This window comes from Triplophysa rosa, linkage group LG4, assembly GCF_024868665.1.
Source record: "Triplophysa rosa linkage group LG4, Trosa_1v2, whole genome shotgun sequence".
Classification (NCBI taxonomy): domain Eukaryota; kingdom Metazoa; phylum Chordata; class Actinopteri; order Cypriniformes; family Nemacheilidae; genus Triplophysa; species Triplophysa rosa.
The window spans coordinates 12,331,481-12,345,867 of record NC_079893.1 but is presented as its reverse complement, the minus strand read 5'-3'; the positions used below and the strand labels follow the sequence as shown (position 1 = coordinate 12,345,867).

The following is a 14,387-nucleotide window of genomic DNA, read 5'->3' as shown; positions in this document are numbered from 1 at the left end:
CTCCGTCCTCCAGCTCTTCTTCTGTCCTCTCTCATCGAGCCCTGAGCGTGAGAAAGGGTCCCAGAACTGAGTTGTGTGGTTGAGCTGAGAGCTCGGGGGTGATGGGGTCTTAAGTCTAGAAACTGAGATGCTGTGGGTGATGGCCTAGAAACCCCCATTAGCTGTGTGTTTCTGCGGCGATGACAGCCCCTGCCTGAGACCTGCGCAGAAACAAAACTCACACACTCTCTCTGAATGTCCGCATGCAGATACACTTATATGCTTTGACACAAAACTTTGTGACCTCCCTACGGAGGCAGCTTTTAAAGGCATCGTAGTTTCCCGACTTGAGGACCGTTCCAAAAGGTCCTTATTATAATGCCTCCTCAGACACCTAATTATAGGCCAGTTTTAAGGCTTAATAATCCCACAATCCACAGTACAGTCTAAAATCTCACTGTGAAAAACTGGTGTCTTTTCTGTTTCCATAGCAGATGTCATGATGACAGATAAACAGAGAAGACGGCATTGAGTGGGGTATTGTGGGTTGTCTATACTTGCTCTCTCTCTCTCCCACGAGTTCCCATGGTGTGGAAAATACTTTTATTTTTGGCCTGGACGAGTCATGGAAATGAATTAATTCTCGAAAATGTAATCGAAGTATGTCATTTTTTACAGTAGCTAATTTAATATGCAGAGACATGTAGTCAACCAATGGCTTGAGTTGAGATGATCTGTTTTTCAAACACTGGCAGAATGTTTTCACAACGTTATTTAGAACCTTCTCAGAAGTGGTAGTAATCTACTGTATACAAGTTAATGGTTTTCGTAACATTCTGTGTCTTTTTCTATCTGATCTATTTTGACATATAAATCAATATAGGCTATATTTGTCGTGTTGTATACTTTCCCTAACAACAAAAGCAAAATTTTCAATTCTGATAATTTCTTTGAAAGTACTATCAAATTACATCTGGTTCATACACTCCATGCTGTTTATCTTTCTCTATCCCTCCTCCATGCCTCTGGAAGGTTAATAAGAGTAGATCCTCTGTTTAATGGCACTCACGGGCTGAACACTGTTTAAGAGGCACTAGCTGTCTGTCTAATTTACTGCAGGCACACCAATTAGCCCTGTGTCTCCATACCGTGTCTTAAAATCACACACACACACGTCAGGATTAGACATAACAGACATAAGACACCAGTTAGATTGGATTAAAGTAGAGTTTAATGGTGATGTTGAGATGTTTCATACGAAGATATGTACCACAGATATGAGTGTGAATAGCTGTTCTATTTCTGTTGTGTTGTTCTGAGGTAGACGGTTTACTTTAATGTGATTAATTCATGCATTTATGAATGTTATTAAAAAGCAGCATCCAATCAGATCGCTCTTAAAGAGTGACAGTGCAGCTGCCCACCTTTGATCTCTTGCCTTTACAAACATAGCCCTGCCTCAGTGAGGAAGTTAACTTGATGGTTGGATGACTTTGCTGCAGAGTAATCAGACAGCTGTGCGTGCCGTGTATGTGTACATATGTGTGGGTACGTGTGTGTGCGTACTCTTTAGCTTCTCTTCATCTGCCGACTTAAAGTGATAGTTCACCCAAAAATGAAAGTTCTGTCATCATTTGCTCACCCTCATGTCATTTCATACCTGTATAAACACAAAGAAAGATATTTGGAAGAATGTTAGCAATTTTCAATTATGTGACATCATTGACTGCCATAGTAGGACAAATTAAATGGTAGTCAAATGTGCCCCAGAACTGTTTGTGTTCCTAAATTCTCACATAATATCTCGCTTTGTATTCAACCGAACAACAAAATACACAGAACTGAAAATTGCTAACATTCTTACAAATATCTTTCTTTGTGTTTAACATAACAAAGAAATGTATGTAGGTTTGAAACAACCTGAGGGTGAGTAAATGATGACAGAATTTTTATTTTTGGGTGAACTATCCCTTCAAAGACTGAAAGGCAGTAAAGCAAATTGTTACTAATGGAGTTTAGAGTTTTCTTGTGGCAGCCTAAAGGAACGCTTGGATTCTTTCAAACACTTTTCTAACTGTTTCTCCTTTGTTTATGTACAAATCATTACACAGAAGTATCAAAACTTGCCTGGATTCAACATTTATAAACCTCTCCAAGCTCTGATCGTTGTAGGTTTATCAGGACTGGTTTAGCTGTTTTGATTTCTCTCTGTTCTCTCCACCTCGCTCCTTTTCCAACTTTAACTTAAAAATTTGACAAATAAACCCCCTGTGGCGAAAACCAAGTTTTTGATGTTGTTTATATGTCTATGTGGTGTTTTTAATATGCTTTAAAGGGATACTTCACCCAAAAATTCTGTCATCATTTACTCACCTTCGAGTTGTTCCAAATCCGTATAAATTTCTTTGTTCTGATGAACACAGAGAAAGATATTTGGAAGAATGCTTATAACCAAACAGATGTCCACCCCCATTGACTACCATAGTAGGAAAAAATACAATGGTAGTCAAAAGTGCCCCAGAACTGTTTGCTGTCCTACATTCTTCAAAATGTCTTCATTTGTGTTCAACAGAACAAAAAAATGGATTAAGTAATTTTTCCTACTATGGGAGTCGAATTTATTTTTGGGTGAAGTATCCCTTTAAGAGCAAACGTGCATCATTTCAAACCATTGCGGAGGATTTTCTCCATAAGTTTACCAAAGACAATTTAAAAATTCTGTTTGAAACTGCCTCTCTTTAGGACATCATAACCCTATAGGTTATAGGGTTATGATGTATAAGTTATAGAGTTAGGATGTCCATTCACAGGTCGAATGAGGCATCTATGTACCTATAATCAATGGTCCGAGAATGAGTGGAGGCGGGGACTAATTTGCATATTCATGAATCTGCATTTACGAAATAAAGCAAGGGTGTTGAGTTACATTCATGTCATTAAGGCATGAAGAAATTATCATTACTGGAAAAACACTTTTGCATATGCTATTTTAATGCTTAAAGATGAGTTTTAACTTTGAAGTAATAAAATGATCAAATGCAGTGGGACTTTGAAAATGTATTATGATGCGTGAACTGTGCATCTGTCAATAGCAAGGGTTTACAAACTGAGGTCTATATTCTTAAGTATGTTTTTATTTAAAAATATATATATTTTTTTTCTTCTTAAAAAAAGTATTTAGTCGTAGCCAGGTGGTCGAGTGGTTCGTGCTTCGACATGTGGCGCCGGTGCGTCCTGGGCGACCCGAGTTCGAGTCCCGACTCGTGGTCCTTTCCTGACCCTACCCCATCTCTCTCATCCACTTTGCTTCCTGTCCTCTCTGAAAAGAGTCTCTCTCTGTCAAATAAAGGCAAAACGCCAAAAAAAAAAAAGTATTTAAGAAGAAAGATTTCTATAGCGTGGTTTGTTATTGACAAAAAATATTCTGAAGGAACAAAAAATACCTACCTTATGTGTTGGCTGAGAAAGTCAGAAACCCCTCACAAAATTGCTCACTCTATTGTATCTTTAGATCCACGTATTGATATAAAGTTATTCTGACATTTGCATTTCTCAGGTTGTTTAGAGACGAATCTGTAAGAAATCTTGACAAAATTGCAGTGTTTGTGCAACAAGTCCACAATTTCACAGAGTCTGTTTTGCACATTTCTCTTCACCATCCAGTTACAATGTGCTACAATATGTATCGCATCACTGGGTGGTTGGCAATACCCACCCTGTTACCTCCAGCTTTTGTTTCAGCTTTTCAATTTTTCCGCACTCTTCTTTCTTTCGCTGCCTAATTTCCTCTTTTCCCGCTTCTCTTCTCTCTCCCTCTTTTCCTCCCACCATTACTCTCTTTTCCTCTGCGTTTCCTCGCTCCCTGCTGACGGTTCCTCATGGACTCAACAGTATCTCCTTCTGCAGACCCCACTGATGTTCACAGAGCAGATGCAGCAGGACGTCATCATGGTGCTGAAGTTCCCATCCAACTCGCCCGTCACACATGTGGCCGCCAACACGCAGCCAGGCCTCACAAACCCGTCCGTCATTACAGTCACCGGCAACCGCCTCTTCGCTGTAAACAAGTGGCACGGCCTCACTGGTAAGAGAGAGATTGGACAATGTGATCATTATCCGTTGGAGCAATAGTCAGTGTGATAGGTCATGTGGTCTGTTATTGATGATTTGATCAGTTACCATGTTAAGTTTACAAGCTAGTATTTTTGTTTACCTTTAGTACTTTTATTGGTTTCCACACATTCTGTCATCTAAACTTCAGTGATTGCGAGCTTAATCCCTCTCAACCCTGGTTGTGGATTCTTAGACATTGATACCTCTGCTTGAATTGGATCAGATGTGACACTTCCTCTGCCTTGCATTCAGCTTCCTGTCTACCTCCATTTATCAGCCTTCTTTTTGATTTATTTTAGATCAGTCTAACCATAGATAATGCTAAGAGCCGTTCACTAGACAGAGGGAGGATATTTCGCAGGTGTTGCGCTTGATCAAATCTGCTCAGATATTGTGGATTTGCATTAAATGACACTCGGTTTGGAACATTTTCTGTTCTGTAAAGAATACATTTGAATGTATTTACAATAAGATGCTAATGGCTACTAAAAATAATAATAATAATACATTTATTTTATATAGCGCCATTAAAAGTTTCTTTCTCAAAGCGCTGCACAACATATAATAAAACAATACATCACACATTAATGAAACGGAACAATAAAATACTGTATAAAACAAAACAAAAGATCCAGTCAAGTAAAAGCAATCCTGAAATAAAATGTTTTAAGAAGAGATTTGAAAGTGGCTAGTGAGTTTGCCTCCCTGATGTTTATCGGGAGAGAGTTCCAGATCTTAGGAGCATAAGCAGAAAATGCTCTATCACCCATGGAGCGGAGCCGTGTCTTGGGAACATCTAAAAGACCATACTGAGAAGAGCGTAGATTACGACATGGTTTGTAAGGAATTAAAAGATCAGACAGGTATTGAGGTGCCAGGTCATGCAATGCCTTAAAAGTTAACATAAGGATTTTAAAATCAATACGGTATTTGACAGGGAGCCAGTGTAAAGACTCTAAAACAGGGGAAATATGATCACCGGACAATCACCGGAAAATCAGCCTATTAAAAAAAATTAAACGGATAGTTCACCCCAAAAATGTAAATTCTATCCTCATTTACCCACCTTCTTGTCATTTCAAACCTGCATGACTTTCTATCTTCTGCAGAACATAAAGGTAGATATTTTGAAGAACATTGGTAACCAAACCACGTTGGCTCCCATTGGCTTCCATTGTATGGACACAAATCACTGGGACATTTCTCGAAATATCACATGACTAAACGATGACAGAATTTTTGTTTTTTGGTGAAGGCTTCAAAATCAAGAAACAAAACAGACTCTTTACGACCTTTCATTGATGAAAAACACTAACAGTTTAAGTCATTGCGGGTTTATGGAACACTATAGGCGTAAGATTGGCCATGTAAATATTCAATTAGTGTAGTCACATTATTAGTGCATATACTTTGCATGTACTGTATGCTTTCATTACACACTGGAAAGAGCACCATCACAAAAGACACAAATATTTAATAAACCTACATTTATTATTAATATTTATGGCAAAGAATAGTTGTTCCGTCAAGTAATATGGTTATATAGTAATATAGTTAGCGATAAGGTACGTTATTTTAATTGTAGGCTTTTGCAGTTGCCAGGCAACTTCCCAACTTGCTGCATTGATACACAGCAGAATTCATCTAATGCAGAACAGATGAGCTGTTTCTTTGTCATTGTTTATTGTTATTACTCTGCTGTGGTAATTCTGTACAGTGGCCTCTATAAATAAACATGCTGACGGTTCACTTTATTAAATCCATTTTTCATTTACTCTTTGCGTGTCTCTCAGGTCACCAAGGCTCCTCTGTCCAGGACCAGCAGTACCAGTTACCGTTGGAGATTGATCCTCTGATAGGTGTGTAGCTTGTCAATCGTCAGTTGAGTGATTTGTGATTGGCTGTTGTAATTGTGAGGGCGCAGCCCTTGGGAGAAGATGAGTGCTGTTTTTCACCCAGCCGCCATTCAGCTCGAGCTCAGCATTTGCATGCAAATTGGAAAGCAATGAGCTGTGGCTTAGCCTGTACATCATCAGCTCTCTCTCTCTCTCTGTCCTGTCAGACTGAATGAATATGAATGGTGTAATAATGTCTGATTGAAGCCGCGTGGCGCGCGCTGTCAGGACAATATGTCGTCCTCTCATCCCTCCGACCTGTTGATGAGGAAGAGAATGTGTGATAACATATGGATGAAGCCTCTCTGAAATTTCTCTCGTTACGGAACGTTTAAACATGGCAACCTTTGCATTCCTTTGGAATCAAATCCATATCATTATGAGGTTATTGGATAATACGATTTGCACAAATTTGTCGAGCCTTAACCAGCTCAATGGCATGGTTTCATTACAGCAAAAGGTTCCACCAATCTACACTCACCTAAAAGATTATTAGGAACACCTGTTCAATTTCTCATTAATGCAATTATCTAATCAACCAATCACATGGCAGTTGCTTCAATGCATTTAGGGGTGTGGTCCTGGTCAAGACAATCTCCTGAACTCCAAACTGAATGTCAGAATGGGAAAGAAAGGTGATTTAAGCAATTTTGAGCGTGGCATGGTTGTTGGTGCCAGACGGGCCGGTCTGAGTATTTCACAATCTGCTCAGTTACTGGGATTTTCACGCACAACCATTTCTAGGGTTTACAAAGAATGGTGTGAAAAGGGAAAAACATCCAGTATGCGGCAGTCCTGTGGGCGAAAATGCCTTGTTGATGCTAGAGGTCAGAGGAGAATGGGCCGACTGATTCAAGCTGATAGAAGAGCAACTTTGACTGAAATAACCACTCGTTACAACCGAGGTATGCAGCAAAGCATTTGTGAAGCCACAACACGCACAACCTTGAGGCAGATGGGCTACAACAGCAGAAGACCCCACCGGGTACCACTCATCTCCACTACAAATAGGAAAAAGAGGCTACAATTTGCACGAGCTCACCAAAATTGGACAGTTGAAGACTGGAAAAATGTTGCCTGGTCTGATGAGTCTCGATTTCTGTTGAGACATTCAAATGGTAGAGTCAGAATTTGGCGTAAACAGAATGAGAACATGGATCCATCATGCCTTGTTACCACTGTGCAGGCTGGTGGTGGTGGTGTAATGGTGTGGGGGATGTTTTCTTGGCACACTTTAGGCCCCTTAGTGCCAATTGGGCATCGTTTAAATGCCACGGCCTACCTGAGCATTGTTTCTGACCATGTCCATCCCTTTATGACCACCATGTACCCATCCTCTAATGGCTACTTCCAGCAGGATAATGCACCATGTCACAAAGCTCGAATCATTTCAAATTGGTTTCTTGAACATGACAATGAGTTCACTGTACTAGAATGGCCCCCACAGTCACCAGATCTCAACCCGATAGAACATCTTTGGGATGTGGTGGAACGGGAGCTTCGTGCCCTGGATGTGCATCCCACAAATCTCCATCAACTGCAAGATGCTATCCTATCAATATGGGCCAACATTTCTAAAGAATGCTTTCAGCACCTTGTTGAATCAATGCCACGTAGAATTAAGGCAGTTCTGAAGGCGAAAGGGGGTCAAACACCGTATTAGTATGGTGTTCCTAATAATCCTTTAGGTGAGTGTATATCAAATAGTTCAAATTGTTATGCTTATAACTTGTAATGGAACATTTTCACTAGAGATCTTATGCTGGGTTCACACCAAGCGCGATTTGCGCGAGTAAATTACATACAAAGTCAATGCAAAGACGTGAACGCGCATCAATCTCATCTTCCGCGCAAGTTGAAAATATTTGTCATCTGGCGTCACTTACGCGAAAATAACAAACTTTTCCTGCGAGTAATAAAAAGCATGGAACGCGATTGTTCGCGTTTGGTGTGAACCCAGCATTAGACTTGTGGACCCCACTGTATTACAGGCCGCTCTCTTGGTTTGATCACTGGCCATTGAAAAGCAGTGTAACCATGTTTGATCTTAAAAATGTTGCTTGCGCTGTATCAGAAACATGAATCTCTCTTGGTCTCTATGTGTGGGAGCATCTTTCATAGCGCATTTTCTTTTCTTGCTCCAAAATGTGATGTATGTATTTACACGAGCTGCATTCCTCACAGCTCCCATGTTTAAACACAGTAAATTCTGCATGACTGTGCTGTTGATAATCTGTCCGCTCTGGTCAGCTACAGACGCATCGCTGGTGTGTGTCATGAGTGTGTCTGGGCCTCACACACCTGATATCTGTTTCTTTCTCTCTCCTTCACATGTTCACTCTATCATACGTGTTTAAAAAGTGTCATTTACAGCGTTTTGCCGTGATTATTTCAGTTTTTGTTCTTGCGGCAAAGCAGCTGGTTTTCAGTGGGGGCGTGTGAATGCTCCTTAAATGTTTAATCTTCTGCTGTTTTATGTATTCGTTCACAAATCACACATGCTCACCAACAGTATTAATAACAAATGTCATATTTTCTCATGGTAATGGTTTAACATCTTTGTAATCCCTTAAGAGGCTGTCAGATATTCACTCTCCGGACAATGAAATGGACCTTTAAGGTCAAGGCTGTTTCTTTTTGCACCAATACCTCCCTCTGCTAATGTTAATCCTCCGAGTCCATGTTTCTACCTCCTCGTTCGCCATTTTTCTTGTTTGAACAGTATTTACAGTATTTCTGTCTGTTTTTCTCTGTGTCAGATTTCGAATACACTGTTTTATTTTAATCAGTTTCTCATTGTATTTTTGTCTTTACAGCCAATAATGTGGGCATTCACAGGAGGCAGATTTCAGATCTGTTAGATCAGAGTATCCAGATAAACGCACAGTGTTTCGTCATCACGGCTGACAACCGCTTCATCCTGCTGTGTGGCTTCTGGGACCAGAGCTTCCGCATCTACTCCACTGATACAGGTAACCTCGATGACCCCTCCACCGTCTCGGTGTCCGGGGAAACGCAGCCTCCGCCGCAGTGCACAAAAGAAAGGGTCAAAAGTCACAAATGAGCCCACAGACTGCATTACAACTCTATCGCTCCAGGGCTCAGATAGCTCCATCTCAGGAGAGGATGAGGCTCCGAATGCAAGTCACAGAAGCGTAACTCGAATTTCAATAGATTCACACCACACTCAAACGCTGTGGATGAATGGATTTGTCTGATACATAGACAAATTGTTTTTTTGTTTTCAACAAACTGATTTTAGCATGTGCATGCAGCACTTCAAGGCCAAATATTGAAAGCGCAGTGAGATCTGGGATGCAGATTTAGTGGTTTCCCTTTATGTGTTTATGCGACTTGTGTTGCCTACATTATTGGGACCAAATGTTAAGGATTGTTAAATCTGAATTTTTGGGACTTAAGAAACATCCAAAAAATATTAATCTGACCATGCAAACAGGTTAAGAACATCAATAGAAGATGTAAGAAATAAAAAATGTGATTGTGTGTTTTCAGGTAAACTGACCCAAATTGTGTTTGGCCACCTTGATGTCGTCACCTGTCTGGCCCGCTCCGAATCGTACATCGGCGGAGACTGTTACATGCTCTCTGGCTCCAGAGACGCCACACTTCTTCTCTGGTACTGGAATGGCAAGAACAGCAGCATCGGAGAAAACCCTGGAAGTAAGTTTAATGCATTTATCCACATACAAGTGTGTTTGTGTGCATCTGCTCAAACGGTTTCATCAGCATCAGCATCTTAGAAGAGTTCCTCATGTTCCTCACACTGAGAGGTCAAGATCAGGGTAATGTCCAGAGCCAAAACCCCCAAACAGCACTTGGCTAACACACATAAGAACAGCTTTCGCATATGACGATTTCAATACAACGCAATGGTGTTAAAAGCTCACTGTTCACGCGCACACACACACATCCACATAGGTGTATGCGCGCATTCTAGTTTCTGTCAGGGCCGGTGTAATGATTTACGGCTCGCTCTCAGAAGCTACAACTAGTTTCATCTGACCACAGCAGGGCTCTGCTCAGAAGATTGAGTTTCAGGCTAGTATCACACCATAAATGGAATGGGCTCGCCTCTGTGTGTGTGAGTGAAAGTGGAGGTCGGAGGGCCACAGAGGGAGACAGCAAATGTGACTCTGCAGTCCCGGGCTCAGGAGAGTTCAGTCCCATCTATCTGAGAGAGTCAAGGAACGTTCAATAAAAGTGAAAAATGCCACAGGCTTCCCCTGCTCGCACTAACCATATGGCCACGGTTCTAATCAAAGCCCTCTGCGCGCACACAAACGCACACACTAGCCGTGTGCTAATTTGGAGGTTTTGGATGCTGCTAAGTGTTCTTTTACAAATGGGACAGGATTTATGACTAATTGTGATTTGGGTAATGAGCGTGTGTAGATGTAAATATGACGGCGGGTGGATGGTCAATGTCAGGGCCATTAAGAGTCTTAAAGGCTTAAAGTTCAGGACTTTTTACTGAAACGTTGTACATTTATCTCAATGGTGGTACATTATGTGTGGAGGGTTAATATCCAAACCTTCATGATATGTAGTAATGGTATTTGAATGCCTTCTGTTTAGAAATTGGTTCAGTGTAAAGATAAAGGTAATATTTGTGCAAAACTGTGTGTAATAGAGCTCTGATAAGCAAAATGATGACTATATCAATGTTACATGCCTTTATATGTTATTATATCAGGTTTATAAGGTTCAACTTTATATACAATGTCTCTTTTTTGGGCAGGTTTATATAATCAGGGATTTTATGGTCTTGGAAAATCTGGAAATATCAGAGAATTTTAAATTTTATAAGCTTGAAAAAATATTTTCACAATAAAATCATGAAAATGTCTATAGTAATGAAATCATGGAATATATATATAATAAAAAAATCATTGAAATGTCTATGCTGATTTAATCATAAAAATAATTATAAAATAAAAAAATCGTTTTTATCTGGCTAAAAGGTTTGTTGGTTGAATATTGCTCTTTGTTTAGTGCTTGTATAAAGCAAACCTTGCCCACGATCCTTTGTTTTTTAAGTCTTCTTAAGGTCAATTCTTAAATAATCTGTTTCACATGATATTTAATGTTAATAGTCAAAGGTCTTTGATTAGCTGTATGGGTAATACAGACGCTCAGTCTCTTTATAGTGTTGATGGATTCTGTTGACCACACTGCCATCTAGTGACCAAATTTTGCAGAACCATTTCACGAAGCCTGGTTTATACAGCTGATCCAGTCTGATAGTGCTTCTGTTAAAAAATGTTTTTTCAGAATTGTCTTGTGTGATGTTTATGTATATAATCACACTCTTTTTTGCTTTCTCTCTATAGATAAATGATACTCTCTAGTGCATATTTGCAGTACAGATAAATAGTGTACAGTATATAGGTATTAGATTGTAATCAGATGTTGCCCTAATGCGAACCAAATGGTGGCCGATGGCGGGGAAGGTTAAACGATACACCAATATATCAGTTTTATTGATCTTTTCAGGGCACAATCCGACATCAGGCTTTAATCCCCAGAGTTGTAGAGTATAACTCAAATCTGAGACAATGAGGAAGTTTACCACCTAATGAAACCTATACATCTACACTGTGTGTGTGTGTGTGCGTGCGTGCGTGCGTGCGTGCGTGCGTGTGTGTGTGTGAGGTAAGCTTTGTTAAAGTAGGATATGTTTAACTGGTTTATGTATCTAGGTATGGATTAGTTAGATTCACTGGTTAATTAACAGAATAATTTTTTTTGACACTTTTAAGCAATTTAGGTAATCACTATTTTAATGGTAAAATGTTTCTGTTGGCACATTTTTCTATTAAACCGACAACTTACTATTGCACATAAATCAAGATTTCTTTGTTATAGGCCAACATTTCTCCACCACTATGGCTTTTCTCAATGGCTTTTATATTCTGTTTATAACTTACACCAGGCACATACTGTAGATATCAACGGTGCATAAACAGAAAAAAATAATATAAATAATGCATTATTTCTAAAATTGTAGTTTGTTTAATGAAATAATGATAAAATGATTGTTAACATAATTTTTAAGATCTTCAGCCTTGATCTTGTCTCCTGCTGGTAGAGTTTCAGATAAAATGTGGCCTGATTTCTGAAACAAAATGTTCATCCTCTCCACAGATGAATGTCTTTTCCAGATTCAAACAATTCCTCATGTACTGTATATAAAATAATATCTTGCATCAGTTATTTCTCATTGGAATAATCTGGTTATTTGGTATACGTCACATTACTGCTGAAGTAAATTTCTGTTGCTCTAGCAAAATAATGGATCTTTTGAGATTATGTTACGGAGAAATTAAAATACTATATGAAGAGTTTGGTTCCAAAATGAGATACATTTTTAATTTTTAAAAAATCATGTTTTTTATTATGTTATCGTGGTTTTATTGTGTTAGATAGCTGTATTCCTTGAGTTAGTATTGTTTAAATCAAAACAAACCATCTGCAGTTTGATTGATATTAATTGGAATGCACAATAAAAAAAACATGATTTTTGAGTTATCTCATTTTGGAACCAGACTTTTCATATATTGACTATATCTTGTGCAAACCTTTGAACGTTCTTAAGGAACATAATCTTAAAAGCCTCTTTAGGACTTCTTGCGATGCCTAGTTACTGTACTGCCACTAAAGCGTCATCGCATTCTAGTCATGAAAAATCCTTACACAAATGTGCTCTCCACTAATATTATAATGAGCTCTAAACAAACTGTTGATCCCTCTCTGCTCAGACATGCGTCAAAAAGCAGTATTTGATATTATATCAGCTATTACAGATAAAGTATCTGTAGATGTCAAAGCACTGATGCATCAATAAAAAGAGTTAATTTGCAATCACAACCAAAAACTTTATTTTAAATTACGCAACAGATGTGTTACAATATCCACTGCAGCTGTCACATGTCCATGCTTGGCGGTTTTGCATCCAAACATTTATTATTTTATTGCTAATTATCTGTTTAAATATCTGTTACATAAGTACTTACTAATGTTCGTAGTTTTTAATGTATGTATTTTTATATACAGTATAGTTTTGTGATTGCAGTGACTGACTTTAACCATCAACTGTATACTGTATTAAATATCATATATTAGCCAAATTATCTCAAAATCTAATAGTGTCCAAAAGTTTGTTTGAGGGTGGTCAAACAATGCAATTCTATTAGGTGAAACTAACCCTGCATATTTTTTTGCGTCTTCAGCAGAGTTTGTGACTCCTCGAGCGATCCTGACGGGTCATGACTGTGAGGTGACGTGTGCGAGCGTGTGTGCAGAGCTTGGACTGGTCATCAGTGGCTGCAGAGGTAAAGCAAACCACACACACATATGCATAAATACTTGCTCTCGTTTAATGTGTATATTTGGTTTATATGTGTTTTCACCTAAATAGCCTTCGGGGACAAATTTATACACTATTCTAATAAAATAAATATAAAGGTTTTTGTATTGTAAAAAGTGCCGAATGTTCATTTAGATTAGCTGTGTATAAAACAGTAGAGGTCTGTAAAGTCTTCATTTAGATTCAGCCAAGTAAACGTGTGTGCGTGTGTGTGTGAACAGAGGGTCCGTGTCTCATCCACTCCATGAACGGTGATCTGCTGAGGACTCTGGAAGGCCCCGACGGCTGTGTGCTGCCTCGTCTGGTTCTGGCTTCTACTGAGGGTCACTGCGTCATTTATTACGACAAGGGCCACTTCTGTGTGTTTAGCATCAATGGAAAACTCTTGGGACACATGGAAGTGGAAGACAACATCAAGGTAAACATGATCCACGTAGAACTCCTCACTTTACAGTTACTCAGAAATCATCTGTCAGTCCACAACAGAGCAACAGGTTGAGCGGCTCGTTCTTTTTCGCTCATGCCATTTCGTCTTTTTATTTCTCTCTTTCCATCTCCCTCTGCTCTCGGTCTCTGTGCTGTACCGTGTCAGCTGTCGAGCGGGTGATTAAACACTGGCATGATCTCCGAGCGCTGTCTGCCTCTGGTGCCGTCTCTCTCTCTCCAGCACTCTTTCTCTTGGCTCCTGAGCCCTTGGGGCCTTAAGCTGTTCTTTGATCAGCAGGGCTACAAAATGCCACTCAACTCGCATGTGTATATACTGTAAAAAAGAGCGGTATGGCCGGCAGCAAGCCCCTCCCGCATTAGACGACACAGGTCCCATAATAAGCCAGCTCTCATTCCTGCTCCATCACTTTCTCTTTCCTTTATGCCTGGGAAAATTCACAGAGCTCTCTCTCTCTCTCTCTCTCTCTCTCTCTCTCTCCCCCTCTCTCTCTCTCTCTCTCCCCCTCTCTCTCTCCCCCTCTCTCTCTCTCTCTCTCTCTCTCTCTCTCTCTCTCTCTTTCTCTCTC

General features: G+C 39.7%; 1 protein-coding gene across 3 annotated transcripts in view; it reads left to right on the top strand.

Moving 5' to 3' along the window:
- The window catches only part of lrba (LPS responsive beige-like anchor protein), a 262,968-nt gene that overhangs the window by 240,129 nt on the left and 8,452 nt on the right, over nt 1-14,387 (top strand). For 2 of the 3 annotated variants that reach the window (XM_057332760.1, XM_057332759.1), the window contains exons 49-54: nt 3,871-4,063; nt 5,886-5,951; nt 8,804-8,959; nt 9,501-9,668; nt 13,238-13,339; nt 13,596-13,792. In XM_057332760.1, coding sequence (XP_057188743.1) covers nt 3,871-4,063; nt 5,886-5,951; nt 8,804-8,959; nt 9,501-9,668; nt 13,238-13,339; nt 13,596-13,792 — 882 coding nt within the window. The remainder of the gene's footprint in view (nt 1-3,870; nt 4,064-5,885; nt 5,952-8,803; nt 8,960-9,500; nt 9,669-13,237; nt 13,340-13,595; nt 13,793-14,387) is intronic. The other variant, XM_057332761.1, reaches the window with a different exon arrangement.